The following is a 26,611-nucleotide window of genomic DNA, read 5'->3' as shown; positions in this document are numbered from 1 at the left end:
TGGCATTTTGGGCTGTGTAAGTAGGGGCATTGCCAGCAGGTCGAGGGACGTGATCATTCCCCTCTATTCAACATTGGTGAGGCCTCATCTGGAGTACTGTGTCCAGTTTTGGGCTCCACACTACAAGAAGGATGTGGAAAAATTGGAAAGAGTCCAGTGGAGGGCAACAAAAATGATTAGGGGGCTGGAGCACATGACTTATGAGGAGAGGCTGAGGGAACTGGGATTGTTTAGTCTGCAGAAGAGAAGAATGAGGGGGGATTTGATAGCTGCTTTCAACTACCTGAAAAAAAAATCCAAAGAGGATGGATCTAGGCTGTTCTCAGTGGTACCAGATGACAGAACAAGGAGTAATGGTCTCAAGTTGCAGTGGGGGAGGTTTAGCTTGGATATTAGGAAAAACTTTTTCAATGGGAGCGTGGTGAAGCACTGGAATGGGTTACCTAGGGAGGTAGTGGAATCTTCTTCCTTAGAGGTTTTTAAGGTCAGGCTTGACAAATCCCTGGCTGGGATGATTTAGTTGGGGATTGGTCCTGCTTTGAGCAGGGGGTTGGACTAGATGACCTCCTGAGGTCCCTTCCAACCCTGATATTCTATGTTTCTATGATTCTATCAGTAAACACTAGAGTAATCCACTTTCCTCTGTGTTTGTTTTCATTGATTAGGTTCAATACAAAAAAGATGCTAAGTCACAGCTCCATTACACATCTATAGCAGATCGACCAGATATTAAGAAAGCAACCCAAGCTGCCAAGTTAATCAGTGATGTGAGTATTTTGTAAATCTCCTGTGTACCTCCTTAGCAGTATTTTTCCTATAGCACACTGTATCAATATAAATTATTAGAACAACATGTGGAGGTGTTTGCATTTTATCATTAAAAGCTAAACATTTTTATGTACTGATTGATTTGTCTTCAATAGATTCAATACAAAGCCAAGGCTCGAGGAGAGGCTTGCCTTGGTGTAAGCATGCTGGGACGTCCAGATATGGAACTTGCTAAGGAGGTGTCCAAGCTTACTAGCCAGGTAATAATAAATGTTTGCAAATTTTGGAGCGGTGTGAATAATGGCATGAGTTCAGATTCTTCTGGGACAGAAGTCAGTAGACTTTTTCAACCACTTCAGAATTGAAGATGGAAATAATTCTAGATAATTTTAAGGGGAGTATGGTAACTTGAAAAAAGTAACTCATTGGGCAGAGTTTGTGTGCTTTATTAAAGAAGCAGCAAATGTTTGTCTAAGGGGTATTCTGTGTATAATGGGACTGATATAGCTTTCAGTGATGTAAGTGGGTCTTAAGTCACTATTCCCTTGCATTGTAGTCATTCACATCTGTGCAAAGTGAGCATACAAGAGTTTTGCAAGATGGCGGAGAATCATGCCCAATGGCTAAAGCTCAGCTGACTTCAATGGGAGCAGAACTGAGCCCTTGAGAGATGGTTTTTGGGAGCGGGGAGGTTGGGCCTTGCTTCTTTTGTGGTTTCTTTGTCTGTCCTCTTTTCTGCATTCTTCACTTTTCTTGACACAAACTTCTTATGTCTCCATCTTATTAAGAATATGTCACTTGTAGTCCCTCTGAAATTTTCAACGTAAAGAACTTTACACAAGAGGAAGTGTATCTTCAGGGAAACCTACCATGTAGAAATAAATGACAAACATCTGAGTTGCTCTGTTGGTATTAGAATTTGGAAAATAATCCCTGAATGCTGAAGACAAGTCTAAAATTGGGCACCCAAAATTAGAGGTCATTTTTGAAAACTCGCTCTTTGTGCTTCACTTCAGCCCGTCTGTAAAAAGGGGATGATAATACTGCTTACCCACCTTTGTGAAGTACTTTGTAATGGTCAGGTTGTAATCACTATATATACAAGTGCAAGCTATTATTTTACATTAGAGATTTCTAATATCCTTTCCATTTGACTATTCAAGATAAGGAATTATTTTAATGTATGTCTTTCAAATAATTCATTACCTTTTATTTTTGAATGAATACATCATGTTAGTATAAACTTCCTTTATCTGTAAAATAATCTGGAACATCAGTTAGTGTGGATCTTACTCTTGCTGTTTCCTGTGGGAATTTTTCAACCAGGACCTCACCACCACTTGGTTCTCTCACACAACTTTATGCTTGATCCCTGTGATGGTCTGCTGTTCTGATCTTGCTATCTTGCTACGCATTATAGGTGGAATACCTCAAAGGACACATGAGAGGGCATGGAGCAGCATCTTATGATACACCAATGATGAGACACGTTAAGAAAGCTAATGTCCTAAGTAGTCATGTAAGATGGATTTAAGTGACACAAAAGGGAATGTCACTTTTCTGTACCTTCTTCTATATTGTATATGACCTGTGTCATTCCTAGCACAAGACAATCAGCCTGAATTGTAAATGAGTTTATAATGCACCAGTTGCACTATTTTTTCTGCAGTCTTTGTGTCAAAAGTGTGGAATGCACCAAAAATTTGTGAAGCTGACCATTTGGCTAACACCTCTTTTTTAACAGTGCAAAGACTGTGCATGGGAACTCTGTGAGTGGGGAATTTGACTAAACCAATTTACAGTGGGTAGAACTTGAAGCCAAATTCTACCCTTGCCCTTCGTGCAGCTTCCAGTGATTTTAATGGATGTCTCCAAAACACACAGCCGAGGCTGGAATTCTGCTCTTAGGATTTAAATTGAAAAAATGCAGCTATATAAGCTGAATTTGGTGGGGTCTTGCTCTCTTGAAGACAACATAGGAAATGGGAAAGTATGTGCCGTTAGATGATAGTGCTTAAACTGAAAGATACAAAATCACACTGAGATGGAGTTAAGGAGCTGATACTGAACTGCAAAAGCAAAGAAGTCTTAATCCCTCGTGCATTTAGATTTTGCAGCATGTATTTGTGTTACTTTAGGTCGCTCAGCAGTTTGTACACACTCTTCTACCTAGGCATAATGGCCAATGAAAACAGTGTGGAGTCCATTGCCTTAATGGGGATTTGTAAAAAGACATTCCTTTACTGTTTTTACAGTAATCAGAAAAACAATAGGAAACCCTGATACCTGCTCCCATGTGCTCTGACTCAGTCAATGAGATCCTCTGCCATGCTACAGATCATTCATTGAGGTCAGATTGTTTCCTTCTGCACTGATCTGGTCAGAAGAGGGTTTATGTGAATCCCTGTAATGTGCTCTTGTTATTTCATTGGAAACCAAGAGAGATTATTCAGTTGCTGGCCCCAGGATCTATACCCCAGACCTGTTGTTGGCCACACCTGAGGATCAGGGTCATAGGAAGTCAATGGAATTGTGCCAATTTACACCAGCCAAAATATTGTCCCATTGTCAGGAATGCGATGATGATGTATGTCATTTTCAACACACGGATGTGATGATGATGTATGTCATTTTCAATAAACTGTGGATGAGGTTCACCCATTCACTTAGCTTCATGGTGTCAGAGTGGTACAATGCAGCCAGTATGTTTCTGTAAATTTGGCCCCAAACCTCTGGCAAAATAAATTCTGATTGCAATTATTTCAGGGCACATATTTTCTAATACTCCTTCCCACCTCAGAAATCATGGGTATTATGGCTGTGTCACAGGGTGTGAACTGGCAGCGCGCAGATTCCACAGCCTATTTTGCTCAAATATTTCCAAAGGAAAAAAGGGGTTTTACTGTTTTTCCATGTCTACATGTGATTACTGCATGCAACTGCAGCATGTCTAAACATCACCTACTATATTTGTCAGGTAATAAGAATCTTTCCTTGGAGCTGGGTGCCTATTAAGCGCACACATGCTCCATAAAAGCAGACTTTACAAGGAAAAGAAGAAAAGCAGCATAACTCATCAGTAATGAACAGCGCTCCTTTTTATGTGTTTTAGCTTCAATTCTGTTTTTAAGTATGACCAAACCTTCCCTTGGTCTTTGAGTAACTTTTTTTTAGCTGGCTTGATTTTCATCTTGAAAGAAACCGAGTTCGTTGAGTCTTGAAATTGATGTGGCATGTCTCCATTGTTGTCTTCTTTGTCATGTTTACTTTTCTGGGCATTTCCTATTAGAGAAGCAGCATCTCACCCATCTTGTTCTCCTACTTTTACAAGACATGTACCCATTACGTTCTCTAACCATTCACCCTTTTTTGTTTTCTCTGTGTGTCTGTTGTAATTGTTTTTAATTTGGAGCTATGTTTAGTTTCCCCCTTCTGTGATCATTTCTTTTCTTATGAGTTCAGCAAATGTGAACTACTCTACTTTGACATATGGGCCTGATTCTGATTATTACACCAGTGTGTCTCCATGGACTTTAGTGCATTTACACCATTGTGATATCAGAATCAGACACTAAGTGTTGCTCTTGAATGGCAAAAAATATTGATGTTCTTTGTTTTCTTACAGCAAGTATAGAGCTGGTGTAGAGCATGAGACTGTATGGATAAAATATGCTAAAGAATGTAAAAGCCAAGCATAAGTGGAATGTGATTTATCTATGCATTGAAGCATCTTTTGCTTTTACTAATATGGAACTGTATGCTACTATTTCTGTAAACGTGTTTAAAGCATAGGTATAATTCCCAGCATGATCCATTCCTTTCATCAGTTGTGTCCGTCAGCTCTTCTGTAGATGACTTGTTTCATTTGGTTATTTGTATAAATAGCACTTGTGGATTTATTTTTACTGGAGAATTATTGATGGCTAGTGCTGGAAAGGGCCTCCTGTCCCTTCCTCACCTGCCACAGTCTCTTACCCTCGCGCAGGATGTGTCTGTGGGTGAGGGAAAGGAGGTGTCATTGCCTCACCCCCTTTCCACACCCACCTGTGGATCAGCAAGGGGCAGCACATAGAATATCTCTGCTGGCTGCAGCTCAGTTAGAATGGCCACACACCCACCGACTCACACCCACCCACATCTACAATGTGGGCTCTGATTGTAAAAGCCAGAATTTAACCCTAAACTCTTGAGAGCCAACTAGTTGGAGTTTCGACCTCAGTGGGATCAGTATTTGGTCCTAATTGCAAGATCTCATGTACACTTTAAGATCTCTGCTGAAAGTACCTCAGCAACCCCCAAAGGCAAAATGACTTTCCTGTTCAAAACGTGTCCCTAATTGGAGTGCAAGGGTCCCTGTCCTGTGTATTTGTAGACACTGGGAACAGTGGTCATCCCCTGTAGGTCCACAGGAAATAGTCACCTGCATATAAACCTAGAGCCAGTGAGAGAGAGCAGATCACCATGTGTGAAATCTTCGTCCCATTAAAGTCAGTGGCAAAATTCCCATTGATTTCAACAGGGCCAGGATTTCACCTTATGTCTGTTGAACTTTCATGGACTTGCATTAATGTTCATGGTTATGGTTTAACCTGAGCCTCCACCTTAATTCAGAGTGGGACTAGGGATCTTGCTTAGCCTGTTGTGCATCCCAGTTCCTAATGATTAGTTTAAATTTACCCTTTCTGAAGATGTGACCACTCTCCCTTTTTGTATGTATCACCTCTTTTTGATTAAGATAAATTGTAGTATCTTCATTATGCACCTGAAAATATTTCTGCTGCCTCATTTATGCTACTACCTCTTGAGTATTTAGGTAGTTTTCAAATCTCCCTCTTCTCTAAGATACACATATTAAGCTTCTCTAACCACTCTTTGTACAATTGCCAGTTGGTCCCTTTGGGTTGGATTCTGCAGTCATACATGCCTGCACAACTCCCACTGATATGAACATTGGCCTATCTTATTTAGCTATTTTTTTGTCAACTTTAAAAAAAAATCTTTTTCAATTTACCAGCCTTATCTGCATGTGAGGAGCTAAAACCTGTGTATTGAATGAAAGCTATGAATGGTGTCTTGTAAAAACAGAATGTGCATTTTCTTTCCCATATCAGGTGATCTCTAAAAAATCTTTTATTCCAATGGATGTCTTAAAATTATTGCATTTTTTGATCCTCTGTTTGCCATCAGCTCTTTGTGAATGTGGGCTTCTTCAGTCTCTGGCCCAAAACAGGCTAATGTTCAGGAATAATTGAAATGCTTTGTTGTTTTCCATTAGTTGAAGTATAAAGCGAAGTTTGACAAGGAGAAGGGTAAGAGGCCGAAGTATGACTTGAAGGAGGCCAAGATCTACAAGACCTTGAAAGATGCTCACAATATTGCTAGTGAGGTATGCCTACTCATTACAATCTTTTGCATTTTCCGGGGGGGGTTAAAATTTTGGCTTTGACTAGCAGAGTCCTACTTTGTGTTACTAATACATTATATGTTAAAAGCTTTATTTGCAGTCTTCTTTCCTGATGTTGTTTGATATTTCATTCCTGTAGGTTAAATATAAGGCAGATCTAAAGAAACTTCACAAGCCTGTGACAGACATGTCAGAATCGCTGATAATGAACCATGTCCTGGGTACAAGTCAACTCGCCAGTGCTGTAAGCTCATTAACTAACCCGAGATCTATTTGATTTTCTATTCCCATTCTGTATTGACCTCTGCTAACAATTTCTATAACAGCTCCCTCCTTTACTGTTCCGAGGACATCACCTGGTAGTGATCTCTTTCTCTCCTACCTAATGATTATTACCTAGCCAACTAGCAAAATTAATACATCCAGCCTTTGGACACTGAAATCTATACATGTAGAACTGCTATTATTTTAAAACCTCTAACCATTTTTTAACTGTAGTCATTTTTTACATTTTCGACTGATCATATCTCACTAACAAATACCAGGTTTCTTTTCCATTTTGTCCTCTTTTTTTGGCAATTCTTTCCTATTTATTATTATTTGTGACTTTCTTTTTTTACTGTTTTTAATGGGATTTTTGTGTTTAATATCACCCTGCTGTAGTATCACATAATGATGACTCTGTCTAATATAGCACTTCAGAATGATATAAAAGATCAGTCATTATTACATGACATAACCCTATTTCTTTTCTTTTCCTGGTGTAAAATAAAATCTTGATCCATTTTGAGATTATCAGAAAGGACAACTGTCCATCCCAAATCTTTACAAATAAATCTATTTGGGGGTTGCTTTCCCCCCACCTCCCTCATGTTGTTAGATTTCTAATTGCTATTTGATGTGCCATTGAAGTGTTTGCATTAGTTGGGCCTAGGAAGTAGACCTGATCAGGTTTTTATTGAGGTGGTACTTGATGCCTTCCCTTCAGTACCAGTACAAGAAGCAATATGAGACGAGTAAGGGTCACTACCATGTGGTGCCAGATAACCTTGAACAGCTTCATCTAAAGGAGGCTACAGAACTACAGAGTCAAGTAAGTTGGTCAAGTGTTTCTCATTCATCCATTTACTTTCAATGTCAAACAGTCACTGCAATTACCCCTAGAGGGCTCTCTCTGATACAGAATGAGCCCGGTGTCAACCTGCTTTATGCAAACTATACAAGCAGGAACACAGAAGTCAGGTAGAAACATTTGCTCATCTATTCCTATTGAACGCTCACTATATGTATGCATGTTTTTGACACAATAGCAAGTCTGTCCCTTCCATGTCTTTAACCTGTGATGGCAGCAAATAGGAGCCCTGTGCATTTCAGTGAGAGAGCCAGAGACTGCAGTTCATTTTCTAATGGAAGTCTATTGACTGAATGAAACAGAAACCTATAGGTCCATGAGCTGGTATAGCAGCTGCTTCTCTGGTAATTTGGAGCCTAACTTGGGTCTCCTGTTGTCAGGTGAAATACAAGGAGAAGTATGAAAAGGAAAAAGGAAAAGCCATGCTGGACTTTGAAACTCCAACATATATCACTGCTAAGGAATCTCAGCACATGCAGAGTGAGGTAAGATGCTTCATCAGTGAACTCAGTAGATTTAGATTTAGGAAACCTCTGTATAGAGCTGTTTCATTGTTATGTTTTCACAGTGAACTGAAAATGGTTGGGGGTAAACCTTGAATCGTGTTGTGCCCTGTAAACTATAGTTACATTGTAATGTAAGTTCCAGTATACCTGCATTACCAATGGAATCATACTTCATTAATTCAAGGGATTTCAGTGTGTAACTATAAAGGATGTACCTTTGACACTCTACTTACATCAACAAACTGTAATAAAGTAGCCCATACTTGACCAATAGCTTTGAATCTATGGGAGAAATACAGTGTGAGATTACCATTTTACTGAAGGTCTTGCAGCAGAATGTATTACATGAGTTATCACAGTCTTGGGAAGACTTTTCAAACTGTAAATGTAAGTGCTCAGGATATCATTCTTATTGGACACCTATATTTTTCAGCAACTCTGTTTAATTGCTGTTTGTCTCTGTCACAGTATTTTTCATTGGCCTGTCATTCTATCCTTTCAAGCAGTTATTTCTTATCAGCTTTAAGTTTTGATCTTGTTTTGTCACATTGAGAAACTTATACATGTTGAAACACACTTGTATAAGGTGGTCTGTCATGCTGTTTGGGTGCTTCCATGGATTGTTTGAACTTCTTGCCATATACAGACAATTAGAAACACTTCTGATATAGGGTCAGCTCCAGCTTCCATTGAAGCCAATGAGAGCTGTTTCATAGACATCAGTGGGAGCAGGGTTATGCCCACAGTTACCTTCCTGGAGATGGTGACACTGTGAAATCAATGGAGATAATTAGAAGTTGCTCTTTTGTCCTGGTGCATTTATTTTGAAGCGATATGAAAAAAGTAATAAATATTTGCTTTATTTGCTTTTTTCTCCTTCTTCCTACTCATATTAGAAAGAATATAAGAAGGACTATGAAGAGTCCATTAAAGGCAGAAACCTTGCTGGCCTGGAGATTACACCATCTTTCTTACATGTCAAATATGCAACCAAAATAGCAAGCGAGGTAGCAGCTACTCTGCATTTACTTCCTCTATTGAGCCAAATAATTCCACTAATTAACCTCACCAGTATATTCCCTCACTGCTTACCCATGTATGTTAAGTATATTTTCAGATGTCTTTGTACCATGATGTAATTTGTTGCATATGTTAATTCCACTAATTGTTAACTGTATTCACATTTATTGTGTCCCTTTACATCAGCATAATTGTTCCTGTGTGTGTGCATCCATAAGAGTTTAGAATGAGTTCTGATCTCTGTCTTTAGAGAGTGTATAACTCCAAACAATATTCTTTGTTACTTAAAACAAAACAAACAAACAAAAACCCTGCTCGGTCTCATTTTTTCTTTACATCAGAGTAGCGGAACGATGTCTAGTCTATTTCTGCAGTTTCCCCTTATTTTTTCTTCCTATAGAAAGAATACAGGAGGGATCTAGAGGAAGGTGTCAGAGGTAAAGGTATGACACTCTTGGAGGAGACTCCAGACATGTTAAGAGCAAAGAATGCAACTCATATCCTAAATGAGGTAAGTCAAATAGCTAGCTGGAATAAGGCCTGACTGGAACTAGAACCATTCCACATCATTAATGCACAAGGTGACGTTAACACAGAATGACAAATGTTGCTAGACATGGCCTTTGGGAAAGGGAAGAGTGTTCCAGTGAGCTGGAGAATGGGAGCCAGCACTTGTTGGGCACTATTCATGACTCTGCAACTGACTTTCTGTCTGAACTTGTGCAAATCACTTTAACTACACTGCATATCTGTAATAGAGGTATTTCACAGTAACCACTCTCACAGGAGTTGCTAAGTTAACTCATGTTTCTAAAGGCTTCACCACCATTGGATAAAAGGAGACTTCCAAGTGCAAATTATTATTATTATTATCATTATTATGGTATGTCAATGTAATACTTCAAATTAAATGTATCTGATAACTGGCAAAGGGGATATTTGAATTTGTAATATATTTGTATTGATGCTGCAGCAAATTTGTGCAGTTAAAGTTTATTTTATTACCATAATTTATATTACAACTGATAATGGGCCAAATGTAGCAAAGTTTCTGGTGTAAATTACACTGACTTGCACCAAATAAATCCTTTGAATCCCAGGGAAGATTCACCCTAGTGTTTCTGCTACTGTGCTTCACATAGTTACCATCAGGGGGCAACATTTAATTCCAGAGGTTCTGAAGCCGTTATCATACATTTTTCAGACAGCACTAGCGTCTAATTGCCCACCTCCCAGCACAAGTGGCTGCTCCCTACTTTCCACAACCTGGTCCCCTAGGGAATTTCTGCCCTGAGACTTTGCTCCAATGTTTATGATGCCACCGTCAGCACAACCTTGAAATAAACCTGGCTCATGACATTTGTCCCATTTACTGCTGTATTGTTGTCTGTTCTGAGCATTTACGTAGTTTTTATGGAAAATAAATTGTCATGAGTTAATATATTTGAATTTAATTTTGTGGTTTTGTGTGTATGATTGTCATATGCCATTTCTAGATGATGAAGCTATTTTGTAATGAGACTCTAGTTAAACTTGCCAGCGCCATCCCATTCCACATGTATATATTTTTTCAAATTATTATCTTCACCCATAGAAAGAGTACAAGAAAGCACTGGAGCTTGAAATCAAAGGAAGAGGTCTGACAGACCTGGCTTTGGAAACACCAGACTATATGAGGGCAAAGAATGCCACTGACATTGCCAGTCAGGTCAGTGTGAATAGCGCAGACATAAAACCTGATGACTTTTTAAAAAGAAACCTTATGAAGAGTATTTTCTGAGTAGATGAGAGAAGACAGTGGTCATAGATATGATTGAGGGTCCCTAACTGAAATGTTTTCCAACAGATTAAATATAAGCATTTGGCAGAAATGGATAAAGCCAATTACACCTCTGTTATCGATACTCCAGAGATCATTCATGCCCAGCAGGTCAAGAACCTTTCAAGCCAGGTAATGAGATTTAAAGAGTCGTGGTTGTTGTTCATTCTCAGTGAGTCTCTCCCTTACTTGATCATTAACAGATATTAATTCAGAGCAGATTTTGTCTTAAAGCAAATTAAACTAACCGGCTGTAACAAAATTCAGGAGAGAACGCTGGACATATGCTACCAAAGAGCTGTCAGACTAGCATCTCTGACCGACATAAATGTCAGTCAACATTTAAAAAAAAAAATCCCGCATAAAGATTATTTTATGTGTTTGTATCGTCCACTGAATTGCTCACTACTGTTTAAACTTGCATTAATCAGCAATAAATAATGCTATACTATTTTTTAATTATCTTTAACAGAAAACTATTTTTTTTAAACATTGATTTAACAGAAAAAATATAAGGAAGATGCAGGAAGGACCATGTCACACTACCTGTCTGTTGTAGACACACCCGATATGCTGAGAGTCCGTGAGAACCAAAAGAACTTTAGCACTGTACGTATACATACCAAGCCATTGTTTATTGTCATACAACAGAGAACGTCCATTTCCCATCTAATTAGCTTGGTCCTGTTTTAAAACCCTTATCCTTATGGCCCTACAAATTCACCGTCCATTTTGGTCAATTTCACGGTCATAGGATTTAAAAAAATTTAAATTTCATGATTTCAGCTATTTAAATCTGAAATGTCACAGTATTGTAATTGTAGGGGTGCTGACCCAAAAAGGAGTTGTGGGGGAGGGGAGGTTGAAAGGTTATTGTAGCGGGGGTTGCGGTACTGCTACCCTTACTTCTGTGCTGGTGCTGGCGGGGTGCTGCCTTCAGAGTTGGGTGCCTGGCCAACAGCCGCCAGTCTCTGGCCACCCAGCTCTGAATTCAGTGCAGAAGTAAGGGTGGCAATACTGTGACCCCCCCTAAAATAACCTTGCTGTGTAGTTGCGGCACCAGTGCTGGCAGAGAGCCCGGCACCAGTGCTGGCAGAGAGCCCAGCACTGTAAAACCACCTCCACAAGGGGAGTAGCTAGCAGTGCTGGGAGTGATTTTCACTCCCCTGAGTGAGAAAGTTTCAGCGCTGTAAAGTGGCAGTGTAGACAAGGCCTCAATTTCTGAATTTACTGACAAAAGCAGTTGTGCATTACTGTAATATTTACTCCGAACATGTTAGTCTACATTACCTTAGTTTAAAATTTGCTTTAAAAATATTTCATTAGTGTGTTGCTGAAGATTATAAAATCACATCTCTGAAAAATCCTTGCATAGATTTTTAGATGCACAATCTGAGTATTCATCTTTAGCCTTAAATGCTTGGATCTTCAGATGTATAGCTTTTAGAATAAATCCTTCAAAAGACCACCCTTATCTAAAATACACATGCAAGCCTGGGCTGCCATTGGGCATAGGGGCACCAGTTTAATAATACTGCATAGGGCCCCATAAATCCTCAGGAAGGCCCTTCCCACAGCCTCCTAAAAAATACAGTTCCTATACTACAAAATACAAGGAAGGAAGGTGGGGCTGCTTAAATGGAGCAAGAGAGTCCCAGGGTATGTCTACACTGCAGCTGAGAGCAAGCCTCCCAGCCCAGGGAGGCAGACTTATGCTAGCAGGCTTGATCTAGTGTGCTAAAAATAGCAGTATGGATGCTGTTTGGGCAGCAGCTTGGGCTCTTAAGCCCATCCAACACCCTGGGTCTGAACTCGGATGGCTAGCCCAAGTCTCTGCCAGAGCCATAATGATCACACTGCTGTTTTTAGCACACTAGCTTGAGTCCTGTTAGCCTGAGTCTCTCTACCTGGGCTGAGGCGTTCACTCTGAGCTACAGTGTAGCCATAGCTCAGTGGTTCTCAACCTATTTACCATTGTGGCCACATATGCAGCTCTCCATGTGTTATGTGGACTGCATCCACACAATATAGCTATACTACCCGTATGGCCCTGAGGCTGTCACATGGGTCACAGCTGTGTGCTGATTGGGCTGAGAACCACGGCCATAGGCCTAAAGACGTGGACAAAAATTTAAATTTAAAACGGAGGCGCGGAGCAAAGCAATCAACTGCCAGCTGCCGCTGGTTGGCCAATAGAAGGAAGAGAACCCCTCTCCCGAGGAAGACGGATCACCCCCGTGTTCCTCTAGCATTCGCGCCCTCCTTTTTCTTGGGGTTGTCCACCTCACTGCTGGTATTATTAAGTTTCCCACCCATTGAGCCTGGTGGATGACATTATTTTTCAATGGTGTGATTTTTTCCTAGTTCTCAGTCGTCACCTTTCTAGAACTTTTTTATTTTATTTTAAGAATCTATTACTAATTTTATTCTGATTAGCTGCAACCCGGGAGAGTATCTTTTATGTTCATGGATTGTAAAAAATCCCACCACATGTGATGATGATTCAATGTCTCCTCAGAATATATCCTTGACAAATATTTTATTTTCTATCTTTAAAAAAAAGAAAGCTTTTAAAAAGACAAGAGTAAACTCTTATGGACTAGAGTTGATATCCCAACCACATTTTTCTTTTCTTTTTTTTAATAGCTTCAGTACCAGTGGGATGTAAAGAACAGTAAAGGAAAAGTTACAGTGGTACAAGATACACCAGAAATACTGCGTGTTAAAGAAAACCAAAAGAATTTCAGCTCGGTATATTTATTTTACACATTTTCAATGCTAACTCAAATAATCAATTTTAATATTTTAAAAACACTTTTTAGACCTTTTCTTGTATACACTTATGTCCATGTGTAGCCTTACTGACTTCAGTGGAGCTACTTATACTTCAAATTAAGCACGTGCATGAGAATTTGCAGCATCAGGTCTTTAGTGTTTCATACTAATTTTACACTTATTTTAGTTAGCTGACTTTTACTACCTCTCATATCTGTTGCTGCTTGCCCAAACTTCTCACTCACTTTCTGTTTTGACAGTTAAGCTGTCCTATGTGCAGTATTATTAGTGTTCACCCTTATTTTGTCATGTGGCCATCTAGTGCTGTGAGTTTGTAGTATAACAATCTTGATGTGATGCAAATGTCATCTTTTAACAGTAAATCAACTATGTCTGTCCTGATTTGTTTCACATTTCACATGACTTATCTTAAGGAGTTAAGTATTTCTCTTGTGTCATGTTCACATTGGTCACATTGCACATTTAACTACAGAAGTCTGTCCAAACTCTGGAGAGTGATACATTTCAGTCTTAAACTAAATGCTACAAAATGGAATACTATTATCCATAAAATGTGCTACTGCAAATAAAAATGATCCAAACCCTTTGTTTCCACAAGGGTCACTGCTTGTAGTAGGAGGGACTCTTCAAGGTAGGCAAAATAAACTTTACTGACCTTATTTTGCACCCGTTACAGCTAGAGCTCAGAATTGGCTCCGAGCCTATACCTTTGTATATTAGTTTGGCCCACCCACTTTCAGATGTTTTGTAGTCACTCTCTAGGAGGGACAATATTGTGTTTTCTGTGCTTAACTTTGTTGTCTTGGTTCTGAATATTAAGATTTTATATAAAGAAGATATTGGAACAGGAACAGCTATTGAAAAGACACCTGAGATGCAGAGAATTAAACGAACCCAGGACGCGATTAGCACGGTACAAAACAATGGATTTCTAACACTCTACCTGTGCTAATACAACTCAAATAATTTCCTCTTCCTCACTCGTTTCCTTATCCGGTGCTAACAGCAGTTTTGGAATTACTTACGAAATTAAGGGTTATCTTAGAGCCTTTGCCTATTACCATTTGTCAAAAAATAGTTTCCTAACAAGCTTTAAAAAGTTTTATTTTCTTCAATATTTGTGGTAGCTCTTACTAGGAAAATCTTTCAAATGATTAACAATATGCTAATTATAATATTTTTCTAAAACATGGAAGCTCTCATTCTAATTCTAATCTCTCCCCAAATGTGTAATTTAACACATTTTTATATCAAGTTTACTTTGCATAAAAGTTTTAATATTCTAAAGTATGAATAAGGATTTATTTATGCACGTTGGGAAATGCAATTTTAAGTATTTAGCCTACATATAGTTTATGCTTTGAATGCTGATGTCATATTAGGGCAAGGGATACTAAAGCTTGCCTCTTTATTCAAATGTTTGCTTGATGATGGTGAGAGAAATTTGTTCGGGAGAAAGTTGTTTTTGCATCTTGTAAAAAAAGGAGACAACACTGATTTTTTTACAATAGACTTTTGTATGCAGCCTCACCCATGTTGGATAGTATATGTCTCATAAATCCAAAACTTGAACACCTAAATTCATATAGAAAGCAAGTAGCAAGGTGACAGGTCTGTTCAGTGTATTTAGATTTATGTTAAAAATCAATTTCAGTCTACAGTATTATAAAACAGAGCTATTAATGGTAGCTTAAACTGTAGCTGAGATTCCCTCTGCTTACAGCTTTACTGTGAAAAGGACTGGAATACTTTAAAAGTAGATACCTGCTTTTAAACTGGATGGCTGTATTGGTCAAAAGTGCAGAGACATCTCTGGTCCTATTGAAATGAATGGGATCTGCAGGTTCTCAAAATCTTTGGAAATCAAGCTAATTCTGTTTGGGTAGCTAAATATGGATTTAGGTGCCTAACTTTAGGCACTTAGACTAAGATTTTCAAGTGACTAGCAATTTTGACAATTCATTTTTTTGGTGCCTAAGTGATACATCTCAAATTAGGCCCAAATTTTAGCAGTCATGTGATCAGCACTTTCAAAATACCATGCCCTCTTGAGGTGTCTCAAGTTGGATGACCAAATCTTGGGCTCAGGTTTGAACATTTTACTTTAAGAAGCTAAGATTGTCTGCCTCTTTACTCTGGGGTCAATTATTGGTTGATTGGTTTTTGATGCCATGGCAACTCTGGCTTTTTTAAAGACTTGAGAGCCAAAAGATTCATCATCTGTGCCCTAGAGAAACGCTCTGCTCCTGTCTATTACATTAGAATTTATTGAAATTTGGGTCTCAGAAGGAGATGGCTCCCTATGAAGGGAAGATAAGATTTCTTTATGGACAACTGAACTTTATTGAATACACTTGCTTAAAGATGACCAAGGTCATCTCACTTATGGCAAAAACAGGTCCGCAGGGGAGAAGGATGCATGTCTGAACCCACTGCATGTCCTAGCCTTTTCTCTAATTCCCATTGCATTGTATGCGGCCCGTTTACCTTTAGACACACTGAGATGGCTTAAGGTAGCCTGATAATGCAGATCAGTTTTGGCAGAATCTTCCTTGAAGACTGTCCTTCCACATGGGTGTATGTAATGCTTTAAGTTTCAATACATTTTAAATGACCTGTTTCTTTGTTCTATCATGTAATTGGGTACCATATGTATATGTTTAATGAGCTTTAAGTATTTTTGTTTTTTGAATGTATGTGACTTTGCAGATTAAATATAAGGAAAGTATTGGAAAAGGAATTCCAATTTCTGATCTTCCCGAAGTGAAACGTGTGAAGGAGGCACAGAAGCACATCAGCTCGGTAGTGGCTGATATTTTTTGCACTCATCTGTGTGACCTGCACAGTCATAACACTATGCTTGCATTACTAAATAGTCCTCTTTCCTTTCTAATAAATACTATCGTTTCCAACTAGGACTTTCAGGGAGGTGTATGCCCTTTGCAGAGCTCAAGCTTTAGCGTCCATTAGCATTAATGGCTTTTGCCTGTTGAAAGGAGAATGTACCTCTCAATCTTTATGATGAGCACCAGCAGGGCACTAGAATTCAATTTTCTTCACTACTCAAGCTTGGAGCTTGATAAACTCAGCCACTTAGCTGATTTAATTCTAAATATGTGGTTAAGAACAAAAAAATGGTCAGGTAGTTTCTTAAACAATTCTGCAGTGTTGTGAATGGTTGGAGGGAAATCTCACTAAAAGTATCTGGAGCCATATTAATTGTCACAAAATCCAGTTACAGTTCTGAGTATAAACAGCATCTTGGCCTTCTTTGTTACTCTGTTGTTAAAGAGTCATCGATTTTTAGGTGACATTCCTCTTAACTTCAGTGAGAGCATTGCATGTAGACTCATGAGCAGATGTGGTCCTTTGCTTATTGGTACCTCAGTTATTCATTATAAAAGAATTCTCTTGAGTGATGGCAAAGTCCTTATAAGTGACTGTAAGTAACCTTTAAGTAATAACTTTCCCTTTCCTGTCCTCTGTCCCACCTTTTCCCTCTGAGCTCCTTCTGATACTAATTGGTTTTTACAGTTCAGTTTTGCATAATCTGGTTATATTTTCAAACTACACTGGTGTTTGCTAACCTTGGATTTACCTCATCTCATGCTTTGAATGCCTTATTTACCATATATTCTAACAGTTTTCTGGTTTTGGTGGCATACTGAAGGCATATAACGCAGTATGTACATCCATTTTAGTGATTTACAAGTTATATCTCTAACACAATTGTAGTTCTGGTTCTTATGATCAGACTTCGGACTGAAGCATTTTATATGCAATTTCCTTTCATGAAAATGCAAGCAATTATTTGATCAAATAATTACAAATGAAGACGAATCTAACTGTATGAGAGCTGAAATTCAGATGTGCTTTCTCGTCAGAAAACTAAAACGAAATGGAGGCACTCGAGTATTATTAATAGTTAAGACACAGAGATAGGTTAAATCTTGAAAGGGGACTTCATGTGAAGTGGAGCCACATTGTCTCTATACAGTGCTTTCAAAATGTACTACACAGCCCTCTAAGAATTTTAGCCATATGTTAACACTATAACATAAAATATCTATCTCTGAAAATGTTAATTACAGGAAAAATAGCACATGGGAATTTTCAAAACCAGATCAATGTGGTTTTTTTAAAGAACTGCACCAATTTTAGACCCCAAATCAGCTATGTATTTAAGCATGTGTGTAACTTTAAGTGGGCAATCCCATTGACTTCAGTATGTTCATGTACTTAAAATTAGATGCCTGTCCAACTACTTTGTTGAACCAGGGCCTTAAAAACACAGACCTGCAGCCAAAATAAAATGTGCACATATTTACATGTAATCCAAACAAACTACATATCCAGCTTCAGTTAGGTTTCTGTGAAAAGTGAACAGTCTTCTCATCACCTCTGTGGGTGCTTATGTTCTTTCTGCAGGTGTTGTACAAGGAGGACCTCGGGACAGGAATCCCAACACCTATGACTCCAGAGATAGAAAGAGTCAGACGCAATCAAGAACACATTAGCACGGTATTTCTCAAAGAAATAAAACAACTCATCCTTTCACAATAACATCCTAACAACCATTCTTTGTTTCTTCAATTATTTAGAAGAAAACTACCAACATGAAATATTTAACTTATCTCCTGCCATTCCCATTGTGTTTTTAACCTTTTGAGTGATTTACAGTTTTATATAAAAATTTTATATACAAAAAACACACCCTGAGGTCAGCAGTGAAATTAACATGGCATTTTCCCTCTGCAAGTTTTTTTAATTTTAACTCGCCAGCTTCTGAGTATTTATGGAATAATCAACCACCATGCATCTGCCTTTAGTATTCACCTCTAGAAGTGTGGAATAGTCAATACTATTACTAAACACTGTTCACCACATAGCCAGACTTAATAACCTTGCCTGGTTTGAGTACTTTTTTGGATACTTTCTTGTACCTCACAGGTGTTGTACAAGGAGGGCTTGGGGACTGGGATCCCAACACCTGTCACTCCAGAGATGGAGAGAGTCAAACGCAATCAAGAGATCGTTAGCTCGGTATTTCCAAAAGAAAACAACAATCCCGTTAACTCCTCCATATTAAATTTCTTCCTTTAACCCTTCACAGGGCTTTGAATCACAGCCCTTTTTTTTTTAAACTGAACCACTAAACCTGTCACCATCCTAGTGTAGTATTTTAACTTTCCATCCCAGTCTAACTTAGTTATAAATAGTTCCTTCACTGAAATTTTAACCATATTTACCCTACCATATTTCCCCCACTGAAAAACATGTGATGTTCAGAGTGGATTCCCATCCTCTTCCTCAATAACACAGTAGATGTTTCTAACAGCCTTTGGCATCACCATGTTAGTGCAGTGCAAATGTAAAATAAAACCTAACCTTTCTTTAAAGCAATAGAATGTAATTAGAACATGACATGTCTTTCTTTTGTTGTTGCCATGTTGGATGCTTTTCTTGTATCCTGCAGGTCTTTGTAAACAGACCCGGGGCAGCATTGCTGTCGTTCCAGAGAGGAAGAGAATTACATACATAATGAAGATTTATTATAGTACTCACAATCCCCTAGGATAAACTCTTCTGGTCCTAATACATTCCATTTGAATTGCCATCTACAATTCATGAATTTTACGTCATGATGCTTTTTTAACAACTTTTTTGTGTCCCTGTTTATATGGGGGGAGGTTTGAATTCATTTTACACCTACTCAAACACCATAGTTTTGAAATTCTGTCCTGACTTCAGATTCTTATGCCGCTTAGGAGAATACAATGTAGTTACACTTTTTGATACATGTACTTACCACAAGCTACTCTGATCTCATTTAAACTGGTACAAGTCTGGAGATATCCATTAAAATCAATTAAATCACTCCAGATTTACAATGAAGCAAATTAAATCAGAATCTGGCCCACTTGTGCCTTCATATTTCCCCACGCATCTCTTATTAATGGGAATTGTGGGTGCATAGCTGAGGTCACAAATACTGCATAATCATCAATATTAGTTAATTTTCCCTTTAACTTTTCCTAGTTTGGAAAAATCTAGGGGGGGTCAGGATTGATATAGAAAAATCTGGATTCTTGATGCTTAACATGTACATGATGTTAAGTGGAGATTTGTTGACTTGCTTCTTCTTTTTCTTTGACACTTCCTCGTTGCCACACAGGTGTTGTACAAGGAGGGCTTGGGGACTGGAACCCCAACACCTGTCACTCCAGAGATGGAGAGAGTCAAACGCAATCAAGAAAACTTTAGCTCGGTATTTTTTAAAAAGAAAATAGCTACCTTTAACACCATTTCGGATGAACTTTTAAACATTTATAAAAGTTCCACCCTTTTCCTTTCCTGTAATCAACTTCTAAAAATACGATCATCCTCTTTCCAATTTTCAGTAACTACTACTTATTTCTTTTTTTTTTTTTGGTACTTTTTATGAGTTATGTAATTCTGAGGAACTCCTAACCACCATTTCCACCCCTCTATTTTCCAAACCTCTGTTTAACTTTTAAAAAACTAGAACTATTTTGAAGTTTTAATGTAACACTAGGTTTTTGATTAGCCTCAATCCCTTTTTTCCCCCACTGTAGTGCACGTAAAAAATAAGACATGGTATTTCTGCAAGTCTAAAGAATTCTATCCGAGTTGATCACAATTCCTGTATAACACTGATCTTAGCTGGCTTATTCATTAACACTTCCTGCTTTTTTGGTGCAGAGTGGATTTGGTAGACCTAAAAATTGTATTCCTTATGATCAACACTTACCCCCATCAAGTGGAGTATTACTGACCTTTTAAAAAAAAAAATTTTTTTTTAACACGTCCTTGTTACTCAACAGGTGTTGTACAAAGAGAACCTGGGGACAGGAACCCCAACACCTGTCACACCAGAGATTGAGAGAGTCAAACGCAATCAAGAAAACTTTAGCTCGGTATTTGACCAAATGAAAAAAGTTTCCTTTAACTCATTTTTAAATGTTTTAACCTTTACCAAAATAACTATACTGCTATCCTTTCCCTGTAATCAACTTATACTGATAAAACCATCCTTTCCCCCATCTTTTTCTGCAGTTTCCAGTGGTTGATACCTTATTCCTATTCATGTTTTATGGTTTAGATAATCCTGAACGTTGCTATCTATTTTTTTTTTTTTAATAACAGGCTTTTAAAAAAAAAATTACCTCAATCCTAGATTTTTTTTTTCTGGTTTAATGCACATATCAATTAAGACATGTTTGGCCAAAACCTTAGCTGATATAAATCTGTATAATTTCAATGTAACTACACCAATTTAGACTGCTGAGAGTCTGTCTCAGTATTTCTGCAAGGGCTAAAGAAGCATTTAGTTAGTATTTAGAGCAGACTGCTTCTTTTCTGTCATGTCAGATGCCTTTTGTCCCATCCTTACCTATCTCTCATGGTGCAAAGACTCTCAGTTGAATTCTTATCTGTGTAAACTGGCATACCTTCATTTGAAGCTCTGGTCCTATGGGTCAAAATTGCCAGCATAGGTGCATTTCTTAGAGAGAGAGAGAGAGAGAGAGAGAGAGAAATTTCACATGCAGTCAGACAGCAATGTTAAATAAGTATTTCTCAAATACCATTCCCAGATGCAGTCTTTATAATGTAATCCCTGTGCCCTTTTCAGAATAAGGCAGCAAGATTCCTTAATCTTAACTCTGGAACCATTTTATTGATTTTTTTTTTATGACTCCTCCTCATTGCACATGTTATACAAAGAGAATTTAGGGAAGGAACATCAATCTCTCTCTCTCCAGAAACACAGGGTCAAATACAATCAAGAAAATGTTATTTCATTATTTATGAAAAATCCCTTCATTCCTTTTTAAGCAACATTTTTATCCTCTAAAATAGCCTTCAAACCTAGATATTTCATGTGATCCACATATAAAAAACCCTCTTTCCATCAAAATTGATCACAATGTATTGTATATTACACTGACTCTACAGCTTTTATTTCATTAATTTGTCTTGCTTTTAGTTCGGGGTGGCTGTGAAAAAATTGTATCCCTCACACTTATCCCTTTCTGCCAGCACACGAGATATTATTGACTCTTGCTTTTTTTTGGGGGGCTATTTCCATGTTACCCCACAGGTGTTGTACAAAGAGAACCTGGGGACAGGAACCCCAACACCTGTCACTCCAGAGATGGAAAGAGTCAAACGCAATCAAGAAAACTTTAGCTCGGTATTTTTGAAAGACAAAAGTTTCCTTTAACTCCATTTAAAATGCACATTTTAATCTTTATAAAGAAAACAAAAACCACACACCCTATCCCTTTCATGTAATTAACTTATACCAATAAGACCATCCTCTTTCCATCATTTTACTGCAATTTTACAGTGACTGTTACTTAATCTTCTTCCTAACTTTACTATTTGTATGATCCTCAGTAATGTTAACCACTTTACTCCTTGTTCGAACTTTTTTTTTTTTTTTTTTTTTTGTCCTGTTGGATATTTTAAAAAATCTCTATTGTATCTGTCACTCACCATGCAAGGACCATGGGTCTGAATCTCTAATAGAATAGAGTGAGAGGCAGTCACAAAACTTTCTCATGTAATCAGATTACGTTTTTGATCTGTGTTTGCCAAGAAAACCATTCTCTGGTGGATTCAATACATATTCCACAATAAGACATTAGAATTATCTGGTCTTGAACCCATACTCCTTGCACAGCCAAAACTTTCATGGCATTCAGCCAGTATAGAAAAGCAGAATCAGACCAACCAGACTTAATACCTGACATAATGTGGCGCTTTATTAATTGTTGCTTTTCTGATTTTTTTTTTTTTTGGATGCTTCGTTACCACACAGGTGTTGTACAAAGAAAACTTGGGGACTGGAACCCCCTTACCTGTCACTCCAGAGATTGAGAGGGTCAAACGCAATCAAGAAAACTTTAGCTCGGTATTTCTGATAAGCGAAAAGTTCCCTTTAACTGTTTCAAAATGAACTTTTTTAACAAATGACACTGACCTCCCACTATTTTAACCTATTTTTGTTTTGATGTTGTTGCTTTTTAAAACATTTTTAATGCCACATTTCTAATCTTGAGAACTTTTAACCATTTGCCCTTCTTCACTTTTCAATCTTTATTTTCTCTGAAACTTTTACGTTCATTTTTTTTTTTTTTTTTTACCACCACCCATTTTCATAACAGCCTCAACTACTGCTTTTTTGTGGTCTTGTTAAAACACAATATTTGTTCAAAGAATTCTTTTGTGGTTAAAACACAAGGTTAGATCTGTATTTCCCCAGATGCATTCTTTTAAAAATGTAACACCGAAATCTTACAACATGAAAAGATAGAACATGCCCTAAGGTTCCAACTTGTAAACAAACGGAGTTTTATTTATTGCTGCTTTCTATGGCTGCTTTCTTATGTCTCACAGGTGTTGTACAAAGAAAATGTAGGGAAAGCTACCCCAACACCAGTCACTCCAGAGATGGAGAGAGTCAAACGCAATCAAGAAACCATTAGCTCGGTATTTTTAGCAGGAAAAACACTCTTTTTAAGATCTGAACTGTTTAACCTAACATTAGAGGTTTTAACAATCCATGCTTTCTAACTTTAAAATGGATGTGAATTCACCTCTTGGCAAAAAATTCCTACCTTTTACACTTATAAATAAGCTACAGAGTCTCATCTTTAATCCTTTGGTACTAGGATTTTATTAGAGCAACAATTTAATTGACTTTCTTTTTTCAATAAACAGTGGGGGGGGGGGGGGTTGTTTTGTTTTACCCTTCCAGACTCCTTATTCTACTAAGCTATTTTGCTTTCATGCAGTGCTGATTCCTTAATGGAGCCATTCCTGCAGCCAATTAGATCAATCACAAAGCACTTATTGATTTTACTGGAAACAGGAATGGGCCCCAAAAAGTAACCCTTTCTAAATGTGATAATTCAGAAGCTCTTGTTTTTATTGTCATTGCCTTTTTATGATTTTTGGATACTCCTTTGTATCATGTAGGTTTTGTACAAAGAACACGTGGGGAAAGCGACCCCAACACCAGTCACTCCAGAGATGGAGAGAGTCAAACGCAATCAAGAACACATTAGCTCGGTACCTATAAAATAAACAGTTTTTCCCCCTTTGCTCCTATTTTTTAATAAAATAACACTAACATATTTCAGAAAGGCTTTTAGCTTAAAACGTTAGATATGGCTCTGTTTGCATAATAATTTCTTTTGCTCCTAAAAATAAACCTAGCTTTAGTGTTAACAGTCTGCTCCTGGAATTTTAAGATTGTTTTATAACCTAGCTCTGTGACTGTAGGGCTCTATCCAGATATTAACAGTCTCTGTGGCTGCTGGCCTATACGAGCTCAACAGTACTTCCTCCCTATTGTTCCACTGAATCCAGTTAGGAACTGACCTGGTGACATGCTCTAGACCTCTGTGGGAGTTGGAAGTAGTTGACAGTATCTAGGGCCTTGGCTACACTTGTGAGTTACAGCACAATAAAGCCTCCCAGAGTGCTGTACCTCACTCCCCGTCCACACTGGCAAGGCATGTACAGTACTGTATCTCCCTGCCTACAGCGCTGCTGGTACTCCACCTCCCCGAGAGGAATAACGTTTGCTGCGCCTTGGCTACAATTCCCGGCTGTCAGTGTGAACGAGGAGTTAACTTACTGCGCTGTGATAATCCCCTTATCAAGTGGCCACTCTTCTCATTGTGATCGGCCGCAGGAATGCGGAAGTGCCATTTCAAAGCTCCGTTTCGGAGAGAAAAAGCAAACATTTTGCTGTTTGCTTTGAGTGAGTGAGTGAGAAGCAGGGGGGTCTGAACTTACAAGATAGCGTGCTGACACACTCTCAGCACTCCAAAAACCCACTCGCTCTCCCCCTACACTCCCTGTCACACTCCACCCCACCCCCCTTTTGAAAAGCACATTGCAACCACTTGAATGCTGGGATAGCTGCCCATAATGCACTGCTTCCAATGCAGCTGCAAATGTGGCCACGACAGTGCTGGCAACTGTCAGTGTGGACAGACTGCAGCGCTTTCCCTACTCAGCTGTACAAAGGCGGGTTTAACTCACAGCGCTGTACAGCTGCAAGCGTAGCCATACGCTAGGAAACATTGAGAACCACATGGGCTTAAACATTAGGGCGTGATCCAGCTCCCATTAGAATCAGTGGGAGTCTTTCCATTGCCTTAACTGGAATTGCACAACTGTACAACCTGCCCCTTTTAAGGGATGAAGTCTCATATTGCCATATACAGCAGTCAGGGTCCTGGGAGTGATGTAGTGAGATTTACAGAACATCTGCCCCTGGAGTTGGTTTTTAATTTGGCTGACTGGTGTCAATCAGCCAGAGAAATAAACATCTCTGGCTGAGAGCTTCAAAACAGAGACAGAGAGAGAAGAATCCTTTCCAAATGGTGATTTAGTGGAGAAAGTAGTAAGAAGGGATGTCTTCACTGGGGAAACCCCCAACCACCCACAGTGATCATACCCTGGCAGCTGTGAGAAGGTTCAGTCAATGGAGTCTCATTTGGGTTGGGATTCAGATTACAACCAGTTCAGGTGATTGAGAACTGAAGAGCCTCTTACCAACTGCCCCTCCTACAGCAATTCCTCCTTCAATCCTAATCTTAAGGTTTGCATAATACATGAAGGCAGTGATGTGGTGCATGGGAGTTAGGGACTCATTTTTCAGGTCTCCTGGAGCAACCTCTTTCTTGACTAGGTCTGCCCAAGGCACAGACAACTTCCGCGAGCTTGTGCATCCTGCAGTACCATAAATATTTGCAGCTGGATAGAGCCCTTCTATTTTAATATGAAAACTTCCTTTTAAATTCTTTTTTCCAGTTTTTTTTTCTTGCTCTTCCACATCCTTGTCCCTTTAGATGTTTGGCATTCATGCAGTGCTGTGTAACATAACAAGTCATGATTTTTTTAATTTGATAAGTAACTTGTTTTTTCTGGATACGTCTTTTGTATCCCGTAGGTATTATACAAAGAAAACTTGGGGCGAGCAACCCCAACACCTGTTACTCCAGAGATGGAGAGAGTCAAACGCAATCAAGAAAACATTAGCTCGGTATTGTCTTGAGAAAATAAAATGTGATGTGACAGTGCATTTTTAAAAAATACCTTTCATCTGACTAGTTTTGTTTCTCCCCCACATTTTTAAATGTAATTTTAATTGGCTTTTTAAAATTACAAGCATTGATTTTAACAACTTTTTAAATATTTTTTCCAGAGGGATTTTTCCTATTAACACAATAAACTTTACTATTACAAAAGTAATAGTTTTAAAAAATTCACTTGTACATTTTTTGTGATTTTTGGATACTTCTTTGTAACTTGTAGGTTGCTTACAAAGAAAACGTAGGGAAAGCAACGCCGACACCTGTAACTCCAGAGATGGAGAGAGTCAAACGGAATCAAGAAAACATTAGCTTGGTATTGAAAGGAACAACCTTATATTAAAAAAAATAACAATCCTCAAAACTGCTTCTAATTTTACCCCAATTTTCTCAACTTGCCTTTTTTTTCCTTTTGAAATAATTATTTTACTTTTTGCATAATGAAATAACGTTTTAACTGCTTTACTTCTTGATATCCTTTTATCCATGCAGTGATGAGTATGATTAAACAATAACACAATTTACACCATGATTCATCAACAATTGTCTAGTCTTTGACTTCTGGACACTTTTTTTGTGTGCTATAGGTGTTGTACAAAGAGCACATGGGAAAAGGAACTCCGACACCTATCACTCCAGAGATGGAGAGAGCTAAACGCAATCAAGAAAACATTAGCTCGGTATTTGCTAGGACAAATAAATAAGCTACAAAATAACATTTTAACATTATAAATCATTTAGTCCTTTCCTCATTCAACTTTAAAACATCTAAATATTAACTTCCTTACCTAGTTTTGAAGTTTTAAAATGATACTAAAATATAACTCTAATTCCTGGAGTTTTCCATTCCTTGTTTTAACTGGCTCTCTATTTTCATCTGAGTCCTTGTTTTACATAACAATTTGACTTCAAATAACAAATGTAACCATCTAAATTCCTGGTAATAGCCTCTGTGTTTAAAGTGCGTCTATGGTATGTGATGCATAATGGACATTCTTCAGCATTATGGGTATTTTCTGTTAGTAACTTGTG

At 38.2% G+C, this 26,611-nt stretch overlaps 1 protein-coding gene across 1 annotated transcript in view; it reads left to right on the top strand.

Moving 5' to 3' along the window:
- NEB (nebulin) overlaps window positions 1-26,611 on the top strand; it is a 201,774-nt gene that overhangs the window by 162,619 nt on the left and 12,544 nt on the right. Inside the window, exons 135-159 of the mRNA XM_065413682.1 lie at window positions 666-767; window positions 924-1,028; window positions 6,044-6,154; window positions 6,312-6,416; window positions 7,161-7,265; window positions 7,685-7,789; window positions 8,707-8,817; window positions 9,231-9,341; window positions 10,425-10,538; window positions 10,677-10,781; window positions 11,154-11,258; window positions 13,296-13,400; window positions 14,266-14,358; window positions 16,155-16,247; window positions 17,874-17,966; window positions 18,396-18,488; window positions 19,621-19,713; window positions 20,291-20,383; window positions 21,568-21,660; window positions 22,291-22,383; window positions 22,869-22,961; window positions 23,451-23,543; window positions 25,438-25,530; window positions 25,803-25,895; window positions 26,167-26,259. Of these exons, the coding sequence (XP_065269754.1) occupies window positions 666-767; window positions 924-1,028; window positions 6,044-6,154; window positions 6,312-6,416; window positions 7,161-7,265; window positions 7,685-7,789; window positions 8,707-8,817; window positions 9,231-9,341; window positions 10,425-10,538; window positions 10,677-10,781; window positions 11,154-11,258; window positions 13,296-13,400; window positions 14,266-14,358; window positions 16,155-16,247; window positions 17,874-17,966; window positions 18,396-18,488; window positions 19,621-19,713; window positions 20,291-20,383; window positions 21,568-21,660; window positions 22,291-22,383; window positions 22,869-22,961; window positions 23,451-23,543; window positions 25,438-25,530; window positions 25,803-25,895; window positions 26,167-26,259 (2,493 nt within the window). The remainder of the gene's footprint in view (window positions 1-665; window positions 768-923; window positions 1,029-6,043; window positions 6,155-6,311; window positions 6,417-7,160; window positions 7,266-7,684; window positions 7,790-8,706; window positions 8,818-9,230; window positions 9,342-10,424; window positions 10,539-10,676; window positions 10,782-11,153; window positions 11,259-13,295; window positions 13,401-14,265; window positions 14,359-16,154; window positions 16,248-17,873; window positions 17,967-18,395; window positions 18,489-19,620; window positions 19,714-20,290; window positions 20,384-21,567; window positions 21,661-22,290; window positions 22,384-22,868; window positions 22,962-23,450; window positions 23,544-25,437; window positions 25,531-25,802; window positions 25,896-26,166; window positions 26,260-26,611) is intronic.

The sequence above is a fragment of the Emys orbicularis genome, chromosome 11 (assembly GCF_028017835.1).
Source record: "Emys orbicularis isolate rEmyOrb1 chromosome 11, rEmyOrb1.hap1, whole genome shotgun sequence".
Classification (NCBI taxonomy): domain Eukaryota; kingdom Metazoa; phylum Chordata; order Testudines; family Emydidae; genus Emys; species Emys orbicularis.
Note: the sequence above shows the minus strand (reverse complement) of the source record. Positions and strands in the feature narration are given on the sequence as shown.